General features: G+C 40.6%; 1 protein-coding gene across 2 annotated transcripts in view; it reads left to right on the top strand.

Annotated features, from left to right (window-relative positions):
- The window catches only part of LOC121646213 (seizure protein 6-like), a 179,942-nt gene that overhangs the window by 45,194 nt on the left and 118,060 nt on the right, over positions 1 to 16,688 (top strand). For both annotated transcript variants that reach the window (XM_041995110.1, XM_041995109.1), the window contains one exon: positions 13,497 to 13,982. In XM_041995110.1, the coding sequence (XP_041851044.1) occupies positions 13,497 to 13,982 (486 nt within the window). The remainder of the gene's footprint in view (positions 1 to 13,496; positions 13,983 to 16,688) is intronic.

The following is a 16,688-nucleotide window of genomic DNA, read 5'->3' as shown; positions in this document are numbered from 1 at the left end:
CTCTTTCTCACTAGATGCGAAGAAAGTCTTTGACAGGGTCGGATGGGAGTATTTATTTTACACCTTAAATTTGGGTATGGGCCAACAATATTAGGATTGATTAGATTATTAGGATTTAAAAACCCAATGACCTCCATTGTGTATCTTCTCCTTTCTAAGAGGCACAAAACAGGGCTGTTCGTTATCGCCCCTCATCTTTGCAATCGCCCTTGAACCAATAGCCATCGCACAAGTTATTTTTATATGCAGATGATATACTACTAGTCTCATGTAATCCCCAAGTTGCTGTTCCACTAGTTAACTCATTGATTGATAGTGTGTTCATTGTGAAGTGATGCAATTGTGAGGTGACCTTCTTTCTGGTTTGTGATGCCATTTTGATGTGAATCACTTGAAGCAGATGATGTGCAAATGGTTTGGAGGTAAAAAGAGCTCCAGACGATGAAGAATAAGTTTTATTAAAAAATGTGACATCTTAAACAGATCTGCATCTGTGAGGTTTCTCGAGCCAGCTGTAGAGAACCGCCGGGCTGTCTGTGTCTCTATTTATCAATAGATATTGAACACCTATTGGCAATATAAAACTCTTTTTCTCATGTCAGTAAATGAATTTGTTTAAATAGATAATTTATTTATGGTGTACAGACTAGGGTTATTTACTGGACCAAATATCAGTTCCAATACTTGTATATAAAAATACATCCTACTATTGATACACTGCCACCCTACCTCCTACTCTAGACTCAAAACGTTTAACATTAAACCCCACAATATATAATTAAAGAAACTCATTACAAGTTAACTATATCAGCTATTGTCACAAATTTCACATTTTTCTTTTAAAATGATTAAAGCATTAACAACTTAAAAAAATCAATATATATATATATATATATTGATTTTTTAAGTGCACATCTTTTTCTCAGTTCAAATTTTGTTTACATCCAAACACAGAAACATAGGAGAAACAGAGCTGGTAATGTCAAAGCACAGATGATGGCAGTGTGTGCTCCTCTTAACAGGCAGGATCGGGCATCTCCTCAATACATCGCCAGCTTGCCCTGGTAGTTGTGAAACAGCTGCTCATCTAATGCAACTGAAAAAAAAACCCCACTTTTACCCAACTCAACTTTATTTGTGGAGCACTTTACCCTGTTAGTGGAACAAAGGGCTGAACACAGCACTGGTGTCTGGTTGCTGCCCCGGGACTCAGGGTATGGCCCGGGGACAGGGGTGGGGGTGTAGGGGTTTAAAGGGGAGCCGAGGGGGGTACAGGTGCTGGGGTGGGTTTAGGGGTGTGACTTAGTCGTCCAGTGGGTATTTAAATAAATATGTTTTTGTTTATGCTGCTGGATATATGAATTTCTCCTGTGGGGATTAGTTCAGTTCCTTGTTTTTAGTGACAGAACAGGGAATAAAAAGCAAAGAAACAGCAAATAAATGCAATATAACAGTAAAGTCACTTGAAGGCAACACTGAGGATCAGACTGAATCCTTACTCTCCCACTCAGCAGTCGTCTGCATGCTTCCATCCTTCAGCCCTTTAACCATTGTGGACAGTTATTAACCTAACAAACTAAAATAGACAAGAATCAATGACAGAATTTGCATGACCATTTCACATCAGCTGTCTGACATTCAGTATGACGCTGTTCCTTTTATTTACTGCTAGAAAAACTAGTCAAATAGTCTTTTTAGAAAAGAAGTGTGATGCTTTGAGCCAAAACTGCTAATCAATATATCTACACAGGTATGGGCTGGAACTTCTCATCCATCCACTCTGCTTCGTTTTTGTCCTCAGTCATTAAGAAGATGGGCGAGTGACCTTTTCTAGGAGTGTTAAAGTAAAAAAACTCCATTAAAAGCTGTTAAACTGGTTCTTTAACAGAGAATTATGCTTGGCGGTTGCTAAGAGTCCATCTTACAGTATCTCACAGCATTCTAACCAAGTCAAGACTCATCATAGAGACAGATGGACAGCTTAATGGAAATACTCTCAAATATTTAGGAACTGACAAGACAAACTACTGTAGTTTGAAGATTGGGAAATATCTTCATATCATAACTTAAATATCAGGGGTCATGTTAACTGAATATTTTCTGTTGACCAGTTTTTTAAAATGGTGACGGAAAAATCTGAAGACCATCTGTCATTTTGATATATTACAATTTACACCCCTGACCACTTGGAAGCGAGTGAGCATATTGTTGTTGGCTTCACTTGGAAAAATGACCACTACAGGTCACAGAGCGGTGCAGCTGAACCGCTGGTGCAGAGGTAGTGCATGCTGCAGGATTTCCTTCTGCTGAAGCGAGTGCTTGCAGGGTCAGGAAACCCCTAGAAGTCTTGCCAACTTCTGACTACTTCACTTGAAGAAATGTTTCCTGTTTTAAAAAATCTGGCTGAAGTAGCGCTTGTAATTCCAGTCTCCAGAGTAGCTGCACAGCTTAAATTCAGCCTCCAGAACAACATCAAAAGAGCCGTGAGAAGTCATCTGTCTAAGACAAAGTCCAAAACCTCTTCGATGAGTGGGGGGGGGGGGGGTCGATGGTGCCCTGGTTCCTGGGGTGTGTGGCTGGAACATCAGGGTGGGTGCTGGACCATTCCGGGTGGTTGTCTGGGATGACATGTTTCTCCTGGGCATGGTGCGGACCCTCCGATCTTTTCACTGACGCGAAGACCGCGGAGGCTCTGGCTGGGGCTCTTCTCTGCCACCCTGCCAGCTTGGATTCGTGCTCCGGGGTTGCTGCTGATAGTCTCTGGGCTGCCCTAGTTTGCCTCTAGCCTCCGTAGAGGCGTGGTTGCATTAGCACGATCTCACTCACCACTCCTCATCACTGATCACTCCTTCTTCCTCTGCATGCTGAGTTGTCTAGTGGGTTTATACACTAAGATATATATATATATATATATATATATATATATATATATATATATATATATATATATTTCTGTGAATTTGTATCTGGCATTTTGGTTGTTTGCAGCTCTGTTTTTCTGTAAAAGCCGTAGGAAATGTTCTGGTGTGTTTATGTACAGGTGTAGCAGTTTGTTGTCTGGTGATAGTCTGGATTAAAAGGTTGTTGACTTCTGTCTGTGGTGTTTTTGTCTCCTCTTTAGTCTATCTGCTTTCCCTTTATCTTCTTTTTGCTGTATTTTTTCTTTTTCTGTCCCCTCCAGTCAGGTCCAGCAAGGTTACATAGATGTTCGGTACAACACAGCAATCAGACTATCATTCTGCTTGCTATGATACTGGACAGGCCTCAATTCTTGAGCTAAAATCTAAAGTTAATGATAGCCATTTTGACAGATCTTTCTGTATGCTGTCGTTAATTTTATTATAGTTTATTTCATAGAGCTCACTCAGGTCTCGTGTAATGAAAACTCCAAGATATTTTATACTCCCCAAGTCCCATTTTAATTTATATTTCTGTCTGATATAGCTGTTCGGTGTGTAGTTCACACACAAGACCTGTGTTTTATTTATATTAAGTTTGTAACCAGACTTCAGGCCAAAGTTATCTAGAACTGACAGAAGTTTTGGGATTGCTGCGTCTGGGTTCTTTAAGTATATGATAATATCATCGGCAAATAATCCTATTTTATGTTCTTCTTGTGCTATTGTAATTCCTGTAAGCTCCTCATTCTGTCTAATTTCCTGGGCCAACGATTCTACGTAAAGAACAAATAGAGTTGGGCTCAGACAGCATCCCTGCCGGGTGCCTCTATGAAGTGTAAAACTATCTGTTAAGGTGCCATTGATCTTAATTCTGGCTGTTGGCTCATCGTAAAGGATTCGGATACATTTAACAAACTGACTGCTGAAACCCATCCTCTCCAACACGGAAAAAAGAAAGGGCCAGCTGACACGGTCAAAGGCCTTCTCTGCGTCAAGGCTAATTAAGGCTGCACCTGTTTTTTGTTTGTCGATTGTATCTATTAGCTGTATTGTCCTTCTAATATTATCTTGGGTTTGCCGGTCCTTTATGAAACCCGTCTGGTCCTCATCCACTAACTCTGGTAGTAAATATTCCAGTCTTTTGGATATTATTGAAGTAAATAGTTTATAATCGACATTAAGGACCGAGATCGGTCGGTATGACTCACAATACTCTTTATTTCTACCTTCTTTAGGGATTACTGATATGACTGCTTCCTTCCATGAGGGGGGTATTTCAGCATGCTGGAGTGTCCAGTTAAAGGACTCCAACAGTAAAGAGGAGATCTCTTGCCTGAAGATCTTATACCACTCATTCGGGTATCCATCACTCCCGGGACTTTTGTTAGTCTTCAGTTTACTGATAGCTTTGTCCAGCTCTTCCTTTGTTATTGGAGAGGTTAGAGCTTCGTTTTGGTTAGTGCCTATGGAGGGGAGATCCAGTTTTAGCAGGTAGTCTTTAATCTCTGTCATGTTTATATTCTCAGGTGACGAGTACAGCATTTTGTAGTAGTCCTCAAAGTTTTTTTGAATTATATCTGATTCATATGTTATTTCATTGCTAGTTAGTTCTCTGATTTTGTGTATTGAGTGTTTGATTTTTTGTGTCCTGAGGCGTTTTGCCAGGATCTTCGTGGCTTTGGGTCCAGATTCATAGAATATTTGTTTTGTGAATCGTAATTTCTTTTCCAGCTCTTCAGATGCCGTATTATCTATGTCTTTTCTTATTATTTTTATTTGTTCTGCAAGTTCGTCACTATGATCCGTTTGTTGTTGTTTTTCTAGAATCCTTAACTGTTGCTGTGATTTGTCATATTTCAGCTTTTTCATTTTATTCATGTAGGATGTCCTTGAGATCAGATTACCTCTCATTACTGCTTTAACAGTGTCCCAGACTATTGTTGGAGCAACCTCGTTATCTCTATTTATGTTAATACATTCTTTAATTTCCTTCTTTATATCTTCTACTATTGCCATATTGTTTAGTATTCCTAAATTCAATCTCCATAGAGTTTTTTTGTTTATGTTGTCCAGGTTTATCGTTAAATAGATCGCATTGTGGTCCGAAACGTCTGCGGTCCCTATGGTACATTGTTTAACCCTGTGTCTGTCCGTAATGTTCATCAAAAAGTAGTCTATTCTGGAGTGTACCTTGTGAGTTGCTGAGTAATGTGTAAAGCCCCCCTCCAAGGGATGGAGGTCCCTCCACACATCAAACAGGCTGGATTCCTTAATTAACATATTCAGGCTTTTAGACAGGTTGTATTTGTGTCTTCTAATACTTGTCGTATCCATGTTGTAGTTTAAGATAATGTTCCAGTCTCCAGCACAGATTACAATTCCCTCACTCACTGATTCGATTTGATCAAAAACAGATTTTAGAAATGCTTTGTCACTTTCTGGTGGAATATATACATTAATTAGAGATACCAAAACACTGTCTATCCTTCCTTTGACAATCACGTATCTGCCTTCTCTGTCAGTTTCCTCTTTGATTAATTCAAAATTAACAGAGTTAGGTAGTAAAGTTATTACACCTCTTCCTCTACTATTCTTACAGGAGCTGTGGAAAGAGTTCACATAGCCCAGCTTTTTAAACTTTTCGTGTTCTTTCTTTGATAAATGCGTTTCTTGCAGAAACACTACACTTGGTTTAGCCTTTCTCAATTTTGCTATAACCTTACTTCGCTTTATGGGGTTACCAAGGCCATTCACATTTAAAGATATTATATTATGTGTCACACTCATTAAAATAGAAAAGGATTAATCGCCCCGTAACTAAAGAAAAAACAGTAACAGCATCAGTAGAATGTCTGACTTGAACAAAACAGGAATACCTGGAATTCCAAAGGAGGAGCAGATTTCTCTCCTCCTCCATGACCCCGTTGATGGGTCTAGGGTAAAACCTTTTGTGAAAAAAGGGCCCTATGAGGAGGTTTAGTAGTGAAACTACTACCTTCCTATGTGTTCAACGATCTCAGTCCTGTCCCTGGAGCCGCTCCCAGCTCAAAGGTATTGATCCAGAAAGTGAATCACATATCCATCACCTTACCGATCCCAAAGCCATCTTCCCTGTCACTCTGTGGGGCTCCTCTGGAACTCCCGGAGTCTCTCCTTAGCTCTGTCGGCCGCGGTAGGTGTTGTTCCCCGTGGGTTCCTGCCCTGTCGATGCCAGCCCAGCAGCTCTTTCAGCCGGGTCACCCCGGGGTCCTCCTCGTCGATCGCGGCAGGCACCTCCACACTGTAGCCCCGTCTCTGCAGCTCCTGTCCCACGTCATGCGCGCTAGCGTAGGTCCGGACTCCGCTGTCCCAGTGGATTCTCATACTGGTGTAGGGGGTCTGGAAACGTACGCCCTTCGCCTTCAGGCATTTCTTTATTTCGTTATATTGCCTGCGCTTCTGTACGATTTCTGCGGCATAGTCATGATCAAAGAACAGCGGGCGGTTGCCGAGTTGAATCCTACCCCTTTTCCAGGCTTCTCTTAACACAGTTTCTTTAGTTGTGAATTCTTGGAAATTAATAATAAGGGTCCTCGGGGGGACCTCTGGTCTTGGTTTGGGGGCGAGGGAGCGATGGGCCCGCTGTATCTTTAGGTCCATGTCCGCAGGTAATGGCAGCTCACGTTTGAATGGTAAAATGGTAAATGGCCTGTACTTATATAGCGCTTTTATCCAAAGCGCTTTACATGTACGTCACATTCACCCATTCACACACACATTCACACACTGATGGCGGAAGCTACCATGCAAGGCGCTCACCATGACCCATCAGGAGCAATTAGGGGTTCGGTGTCTTGCTCAGGGACACCTCGACATGAGCTCTCCGGGCTGGGCTCGAACTGGCAACCCTTGGGTTGCAGGACGACCACTCTACCCACTGAGCCATGCCGCCGTTTGAGAAGGTCTGAGACGAAGCGCATCACAGAACTTCCTTCTTCACCCTCTGCAACTCCAAAAATCCGGATGTTGTTTCTTCTTGATCTGGATTCCATATCTGTGAGTTTTTGTTGCAGAGTTTTCTGCCGCTTCATAGCTGTTGTGAGCGCTTCGGTCATTTCCACGGCCAAGTCCTCCACTAGCCCCACTCTTGTCTCCATCTCACCCACTCGCTCCCTCAGCCCCTGCATCTCTTCGGCCAAACCATCGAGTTTACTGCTCACTGCTTTCTGTGTGAAAGGAGTTAATGTCCCTTCTCAGGTTGTCGTTGTCGCTCTTCAACTCGAATTTTAGCTCTTTTATCGCTTCAAGTAGGTCTTCCGGCGTAATGGTCGTTCCGGGGTGTCTGCTAGCTTGTGGTGCTACTTTGCTATCCTTGGTAGCGGAGCTGTTTTTGTCTTGGTTTTTCGGCATTGTGGCTTTTGTCTATTAATACCTTTGTTTCGGTTTCTTTCCAACTCTCAAGATTTCACTTTCTGCTAAAGTAACGAGTCTTTACACGAAGTTATTGAATTTTCGCTGGAGAGCTTCTCTATGCACGTCTTTCTACTCCATCTCACGCCGGAACTAGGAGCGAACTGTTTATATTTTAAGTGCAGTTGCTTAATGTCATTGTTTATACTGTATGTAGCCATTGGGGCCGCCGTCAATGGTTTTTGTCAGTGCGGGGACAAAGTTACATGTTGATGTGTTATGGCAGGGTGTGGATTTTCTGTTCAGCTTTTTAGGATCAGTCTGTCACTGAAGCTCCTTTCCAGAGCAGACAGGGTGTCCTGCAGGGGGTGGGACTCATGGTCCAGCATGGAGGTCACCTACCTCCTGCACTGAGTCCAGAGAGCAGCCCAGGACAGAGCTGCACTTCCTGATGACTTTGTCCAGCTTCCTCCTCTCCCACTCTATGATGCTGCTGCCCCAGCAGACCACACTGTACAGAATGGCTGATGCCACCACAGAATCACAGAAGGTCCTCAGAAGTCCCCCTTGACTCCAAAAGACCACAGTTTCCTCAGAAGATAGACCTGCTCTGACCCTTCCTGTACAGTGCATCTGTGTTGTGAGTCCAGTCCAGTTTATTGTTTAGGTGAACACCCAGGTACTTATTAGAGTCCTCTCTCTCAATGTCCGTTCCCTGGATGTTCACCGGTGAGGGGACAGCAGACTGGCATCTGTGAAAATCCACCACCATCTCCTTGGTTTGATCAGGAGGTGGTTTTGCTGACACCAGTCCACAAAGTTCTGCCTCAGTCCTCTGTAGTCCACGTCGTCATCCTCAGTGATCAATCTGACAATTGCAGAGTCATCTGAGAACTTCTGCAGAACGCAGCTGTCTATTTTGTGTCTGAGGTCTGCAGTGTTGAGGGTGAAGAGAAACGGGGCCAGAACCGTCCCCTGGGGGACGCCTACGCTGCAGGTCAGCAGGTCAGACAACTGGGGCCAGTATGTGAGACAGTGCAGAATCTAGTCTGCCAGATGAGGGTCCACCTCAGCCCTCTCTAGTTTGGTAAAGATGTGCCTGACAGTAGAGGTGCTGAAGTCACAATAAAGACTGATTGTGTGAAGCAAATAGTTATTAAGCAGCAGAGACGGAGCGATTATGGTGAGTTGAAGCATTGTTAAGAAACAAGATTCCCCTTAGCGGATGAAAGCATACTGAAGAGGTCTCAGATTAGACCTCACTAGTGCATCTAGGAGGGGAATTCTAATCATTACAGAAGGAGAATTAAATCACTTCATCAAGTCTCCCTAGAAATGAAGATAAGCCTTGCTACAAAGATAATAGGGAAGGAAGATGTTACTGTTCTGAGCCATTTATAAGAATTATTCAGTTTCTCACTTGGACTTTTAAAAGAGGTTTCTTCTCTACCAACTGACTCCCAGCTCTAAAACCTGGTTGCCTGTAAGTAAGTTTTCAATGGAAATGTGTTTAAAATTTATCTTTGTAATTCAGCTTTAGGGAGGTCATAGTTTAGAGGGTGAATGTCTATAAAGGCAGACATTGCCTTCATATCAGACAGGAAGTAAAGTGAAGGACAGCAATGAGAGAAAAATAAATAGGGTGAAAGAGATAAATAGGGAGGGATAAATAGGGTAACTCAGTTTCAGATTTATTGACTGGTTATAAATTTATAGTAGTTGTCAAAGTGTCTAGAGCTAGGACCATAAAGAAAGTATGTGTGAGATAAATTGGTGGCTTGGCGTTTGAAAGCTTTTCTGGTGAGTTAATTGAGTAAGGTTGTACATATATTCAGGATGACACAGAATTTTGTGGCCTGATATTTAAAGACAAATTTTCCAGCAGGGAAATGGATTACTAACAGCTGAATAACAATGCAGCCTTCTTTCAAAACACTTCACTCTTTGTTTAATTCAAGATAAAATAAAGCAGAATTTTTGTTCAGCATAATGCCGTCTTCCATCATCTGTGTCAGTGGTGGCTCGTTAAAAGGAAAGGAAAATACATTTATTCTCCCAAACTGCAGAATATTATCAAGTTATCAGCAAGACAAAATGGATATATTCCCCAGATAATTTATTATTGCTCTTATGCTGTGAATAAAGTGGGATCAGCTAAAACGAAGCTGATTTTTTTTAACTTGGGACTGTCCCGCTAACGTCAGTAAAGTCCTGCTTCTGTAAATAAAGTCCCTCACAGTCATAGAGTTTTCATAGCATGTCTGCAGAATTTGGATCAAGGATTCATCCCTTATAGCCTGTAAATAATGTTACACAAATCTGAATTGGCCACTTTTTTCTGCTTATATATTTTGAGTTTTTATTTTTGTCATTGTGTTAAAAATTAAAATGAGCAGCTACTCTACTTTTTACATTTGATTGATTTAAAGATTTATTTAAACAAAGGACTAATTAAAAAACAGGAAAACAAAACCAAATGAATATTCTGTACAAAAGAAAGGAAAAGGAAACAAAAGTCTTTATTTTGATCACTAATTTTATAAAAGCAACATAAAGAGAAATACAGCACTATTTTTCTTTATAAATAAAATCAGGTCAACGTGGCTGAAAGACCAGGTGGGCCAGGCATCATAGAGCCGGTGAAGTTCTCTAGTTTTCAGGTGTGAGTCCTTCCAAAACAAAAACAAAGTTACACAAAAAAATGAATAAACATTGCAAATTCAAGACCTATCAAGATAAAGAATGTAGATACTAAATGAGTTCTCGGTTTTTGATTCAGAGCCATGTAATTATAATTTTTTTCCCAACATTTCAAATATTCTCACCGGTCCCTCTGCTGACTTCTTCCCGCCATAGCTGCTGGGTGGTTGGAGTAGAGGCACTGATTTAATTTCCTGCTTGATCTACCTAAGAAATCAAGACAACTTTTTGCATCAAATTATTATGTAGGTCAAACAGGGGTACTTGTATAAAAAAATGAAATCAACTTAATTTTAGCAATCCTCTAGTTATTTGTGTTGTGTGTTATCTGCTTAATTTTAAGAGTTTAAATGATCTAATTTTAATTGAAACCTACCTGATTTTCTTAATTTGAATATTACTTACTTTAAGAGGGATCTGCTTGTTTTTCCAGATGTGTTAAATTTAAATTTAGTCACATTTTCTAATTATCAGCTGTGTTTTTCCTATGGTAAATGGTCTGCATTTATATAGCACTTTACCTGAAACGATACCCAAAGCGAGTCATGTTATACATCACATTCACACACTGATGGCTGAAGCTGCCATGCAAGGCGCTAACCGTGAACCATCAGGAGCAATTTGGGGTTCGGTGTCTTGCTCAGGGACACCTCAACAAGAGCTCCCCAGGCCAGGATCAAACTAGCAACCCTCAGGCTACAAGATAATCACTCTACCCGCAGAGCCATGCTGCCCGATATTAAATATAATGTAATGAGCAGCTCAGACAGTAAACTGGTGTTTAAGCTTAACAGTCATTTATTATTGAACACCAACACAGAACAGCAGGGGGGGGGGGTCTGTCTTGGTACAATCCTAGAGTTACGGTGCCAACATGAAACCAGAATTATGAGCGAAACTTAACATAAATTTAGATAAAAAAGTAAGATTCAAAAGTAATTAAATAGAACTTAACTGCTAAGAACAATCAAAGGGCTGTTCCTGTTAAGACGTGCCTACCCATGAGCCTTACCCATAAGCTGTAGTTCAGCTCAGAACACAATATCAACTCAAATAGTTGCTTATTTCATTAGGAGAGACCATACCATGGATGAGTAACTCAGCAAATTATATGACAATCCATTATGTGTCAAGATATTCAGCCATGGAGCTGAAGCGTTGAAAATACAGATGGACAAGGTCCCGACACTGTCTGCCACCTGGGAAATAACAGTAGGTACTCTGAACAAAACCCCCGAGTCCAACACTAGGTAGAAATATATGTGTTTAACTAGTATTTCAAATGATTTTGAAATGCTAGTTTCAAAATCATTTGTAATGTCTGCTGCCTGCTTAAAGAAGACTCTGGAACGTGTAACTCCTCCCACTTCATGATCAAATTAAGCAAGAGTAGCTACAACAAGGTCATTGTTTGTTGTGTGAGTGAACATAAGCAGACTGCCTGGGCTTATGAAGATACATCTTGTTAGGGAAAAATATATAATTTTGTCTATTTTAAACAAAGATTTTTCATCTAAAACAAGGTATAATAATGTAAAGATAAAAACTTGGTTTTGTATTGTCACAGATTTAATTACATCTGCGCAGGTTTATTTTTGTCAGTGCTGACAGAACTTAGGGCCGCGTGGTTCTGGTCTGTGACATTCGCTCTGTGGAAGACAGCCTTCGCTGCTGTATGGCAGTCTGTGATGTAGCCGTAGTCCTCTACTGTCATGATATACAAGCTCCACTTCCAGGACGTCTTGTTGAACACTTTATGGTACCTGGAATAACACAGTGTTTGAGTTATTGAGGATCTACAATGACTCAGCATCTGACCTGCAGACTGAAATGCAGTGGGGTTCTTAAAATATGACTGAGCCATCAGCGTTTCTCTGGACTGTTCTATGTACAAGGTGGTTCAGCTAAGCAGATGACCTGTAATGTACAGTTTATACAAATTTTTGGTTTATCTATCTACAGTTAGTGACAAGGAATGAACATCCATAGAGCTACACCATTTTACCTGCAGCTCAATATTTGTGAACACTCCTTAGCGAGCTTTCATCCAGAACTATTTCTGTTAACCTCTGGTCAACACTGCTTATCTCTGCTCTCTATCAGGGGCTGTGGTGCCCTGCACCAAAGGCCTATTCATGTTTTCTTGTGATTTGGTGCAGGAGTCCAAGCCAAATGCCGTATAGAGTTATACAGAAATTTAATCCATTTCACATGGAAAAACAGAAAAAAAATAAAAAACATGACCACCAGCTTATTAACAAGGGTAGTTGTTTTCACTGGTGAGGCATTTGACACATCACATTATTAAATCTATTATTAGTTCAAATTCTCTCATGTTTTCAAAACAGATACAATTCATTAATACCTGCCAGATATTCTTCATAGTTGTCTGCATTCTTGCAACAATGCCAGACGTGATTGTCGATGTCTTTTGTCAACATTTAAATAACGGAGCACCTCTGTTGCTGCCCTGCATAGACAATGAAATATTTTTTTTATTTTTAGAATTCCATAACACATTTTATCACTATTACTGACTAAAAACAACATCATTAACTTATTCCATGTAGTTTTAGAGCCGTGTCAGATGTCCAGTGTGTGCTGGATAAAAACAAGTCATGGAAAAAGTCTTGAAAAATCATTTTGAAATTATGTCAATTCAAAAATGTTTGAATGTTTGAAACAGAATTCTGGATGGCTCCAATCACTAAAAAGATAAATAAATAAAACAAACCTAAAAAAAACAAAACAAACAAAAAAAAAAAAACCAAAACAAAACAAAGAGCTTACCAAGAGAAGTCTTATAAACAAAAGCTCCCCTTGGCAAAGCGAATTGTTTGGAACAAAACAGCAGCCAGACCATCATTCTGCTGCTACGATGTTTGATAGGACAAGTAAAAAAAAAGGATGGATGGATGGATGGATGGATGGATGGATGGATGGATGGATGAATGAATGAATGAATGAATGAATGAATGAATGAATGAATGGATGGATGGATGGATGGATGGATGGATGGATGGATGGATGATGAATGAATGAATGAATGAATGAATGAATGAATGAATGAATGAATGGATGGATGGATGGATGGATGGATGGATGGATGGATGGATGGATGGATGGAATAAATAGTTATCTGGCATCTTATGTTTTTAATTTTAAGTTTAATTCTGTTTTTCGTGTACTGCAAACCAACTTCCAGATAATAAAAAGATTTCAGTGATGGGTATGAATGTTAAAGCCGTTCAACACTGGATGCTGCTGCCTTGGTATTTATTTTGGGGGTCTCAGGGGGCTTATATAGACCTGTATTATTATTCAGACCAGTTTAAATTGCAGCACCATCATCCAGCTGAAGGTAGCCTGGCAGTGTGTTGATGTCGTTATATGGAAAGGTGCAGGTTGCAGCAGAAGTGAGGGCAGACATTTCTGCCAGGTGATGATTAAGTGTTGGCTATGATTGAACCGCTAATGACTTCTATTTTTCTCTGTCATTCTCTGCAGCCGCTCCCTCTGAGGATGCTCCATCCATCACCACAGTAGGCACTCTGGTGAGGGGCGCCAAGCTTTTCCCCACCACCCAAGACTCAGGCCGGAGGCCGCCTGTGGTCACCACCATCTCACCCATTAACGTTCCGAATCACCACCCACTCTACAGGAACAACCGCCAACACCAGACTACACCTGGTCCTCATGGTCGGTTTAAGTACTTTGTAGACTCTGGCATATCCAACATGCAGCCCACTTACTTCATCCCGCCATCTGAAATCCCACCGGAAAAACACAGAAAACTTTCACCTGCGAGTGCTGAGAGCTCCAGCATGGAAGCAGCCACATTATCAGCCAATTCCCACTTCAGTAGCCCGGTTCAAGTTAGCAACACAGTTTTAAGGGATTCTACCAGCAATCCTCCCATAGCTGCAGAGCAGGAAGAGTCACAGCCAAGGACTGATGAGGAAGAGCCAAGCACGACCACCATACAGAGTCCAGGTAAGAACTCATCACCCCAATCAGCATTAAAAATGTGGCAAAAACATCTGCTTCATCTTACTGAACAGATGGAGTCTGGTATGAAGAACATGCCCATGAACTTCTTTTATGAACGTAGACGGCAACGATGTTCACAAGAGTCCAAATCCCTTATAGATGTAAATCTGCACCGATGAATATATTTGCTCTAAATCTTCATTTTGTATACGTTAGATCAGGGGTCTCAAACTCCCGGCCCCTGGGCCACATCTGGTCAGCCCTTCCCTTCCATCTGGCCCACCCAGCACATATACCACATATACATAACACATGCACCTTTGTTTTCCAAAGGTGTGCAGGTATCTGTGCTTAGCAGTAACAAATGTCTCTTCCCAAGCAGAAAAGAAAGGTGGACCATGACAACAGAATATTTCAAGAATGATGGACATCACAGTATTTTTGTGGCATTCAGTGGAAGTCGAACATGCCTGATATGCAAGGAAAAAGTCATGGTTTTAAAGGAATACAATTTCAAATGTCATTTCTCGACTAAACATGGGGAGCAGTATGCGAAAAATGCAGGAGACGAGACGAATAAAAGAGCGACACAGCTACACTGGGGATTAACTTCTCAGCAAAGTCTTCTCCGTAAGGCCGAGAAGGACGCTGACGCTGCTGTTAAAAAAAAATGATATAACATCTGCTAAAAATGAAATCTGTGCTGCATGTTTAGCCCTCCAATGCATCTTTCTCTTTATACATTTTATTCACATAGTTCCTTAGTTATTCTATAGTTATTCTGGGATTGTCACTGTCTCTCTGTCATATGAAGTTGTGCGTGTGTGTGGGGGTATTGGCATGCCAGTTCAAGGCAAGGCAAGCCCAATTTATTTGTATTGCACATTTCATGTACAAGACAATTCAAAGTGCTTTACATAAAACATTTCAGCAGGGTGCAGAAAGCAATACAAGTGCATTAAAAAAAACAAAGATGAAAAGAAATGCAATTAATGAAATAAAAACAGAACAAAGATGCTAAAATAAAATGCAAGAAATAAAGTTCCAGTGTGGGGAAAGACAATATTAAAACATAATTCCAGCTTAAAAGAACCAGATGTAGATTTTGACTTTTAAATAAAAACTAGTCCATGCAGCAGAGAACAGGTGGGTTTTTAACCTGGATCTAAATAAACTGAGTGTTTCAGCTGATCAGAGTTTTCTGGGAGTTTGTTCCAGACATGTGGAGCATAGAAGCTGAATGCAGCTTCTCCATGTCTGGTTCTGACTCTGGGAACTGATAAGAAACTGGATCCAGATGACCTGAGGGTTCTGGTAGGTTCATACTGGGTCAGGAGGTCTCTGATGTAAGTTGGTCCTAAACCATTCAGAGCTTTCTAGACCAGCAGCAGAACTTTAAAGTCTATCCTCTGACGAACAGGCAGCCAGTGTAAAGACCTCAGAGCTGGACTGATGTGGTGCACTCTCTTGGTCTTAGTGAGGACTCGAGCGGCAGAGTTCTGAATCAGCTGCAGGTGTCTGACTGATGTTTTAGGTAGAACCTGTAAAAAAAACTGTTACAGTAATCAAGCCGACTAAAGATGGAAGCTGGACTAGTTTTTCCAGGTCCTGTTACAGGTCCTGTTAAGGCATCAGATCTTTTACCCTTGATATATCCTTAAGGTGATAGTAGGCTGATTTTGTAATTCCCTTAATGTGTTTCTCAAAGTTACGGTCTGAGTCCATCAATACACCCAGATTTCTGGCCTGGTTGGTGGTTTTTGGTGGTTTTTAGGTGTATAGACTGAAGCTCTGTGGTGACCTTTAATCATTTCTCTTTGACTTCAAATACAATCACCTCAGTTTTGTTTAACTTAAGAAAGTTTAGACACATCCAGTCATTAATCTCCTCGATGCATTTACCAAGAGCCTGTACGGGGCCTCGGTCTCCTGGTGACACTTGTACATGAAATGTGCTATAAAAATAAATTTGCCTTGCCTGAAATATAACGCACATCATGTAAAACACTTTAACAGAAATAGACTTTTCAATCTATGTATACTTTAAAAAATTGCTTGAAATAAACAAAAAGATGATAATATTAATAAATCAATAAAAAAAATTATAATAGTAAAACAATATTATAAAAGAGAGGCACCCCTGCCTATGTTACTATAATGTATGCAATGTAATGATCTTTGTTTGGATAGTGCAGATAATTCTTTGTACTTTAACCCATGTTACCTCACCTGGAGGTTGGCAAATCTGTTACTTCTCTTTCCCTGGTCTGCTTTCTCTCATCTCTCCCCGTTCTTCGCCTCCTTGTATAGTGAAATTAAGCAAAAAGGAACATATAGATAATTAGGAAAATGTAATGAAGATGTCCTGTTTAGAATGAAGTCCACTGTGCACTTCTGGAAAGCATTTAATATGGGAGAACACATTACTTCCATGACTTAATGTGTATGTAAAATTATATTGTGAATGGAATATTTTTCTTAGTCAGCTTAACAATTGCTGTTTTATGCGCCACTATTCTGTTTTCTTACCTGTTTCTTCCTGACCTTACACTCTCTCCTCTCCTTCGCCTTTTTCATCTCTCCCTCTTTGGACTGACAATCATACACAAATAGATTTTATAAAACCGGATTACATAAACATTAAAAAATACTATAAATGATACTAATAGATAAAGCCATCTCTCCTCTTCCCTCTCAATACATTGATCC

Source organism: Melanotaenia boesemani, chromosome 9 (assembly GCF_017639745.1).
Source record: "Melanotaenia boesemani isolate fMelBoe1 chromosome 9, fMelBoe1.pri, whole genome shotgun sequence".
In the NCBI taxonomy this organism is placed as follows: Eukaryota; Metazoa; Chordata; class Actinopteri; order Atheriniformes; family Melanotaeniidae; genus Melanotaenia; species Melanotaenia boesemani.
The sequence above is the reverse complement of the archived record's forward strand: the minus strand, read 5'-3'. Positions and strand labels throughout refer to the sequence as shown.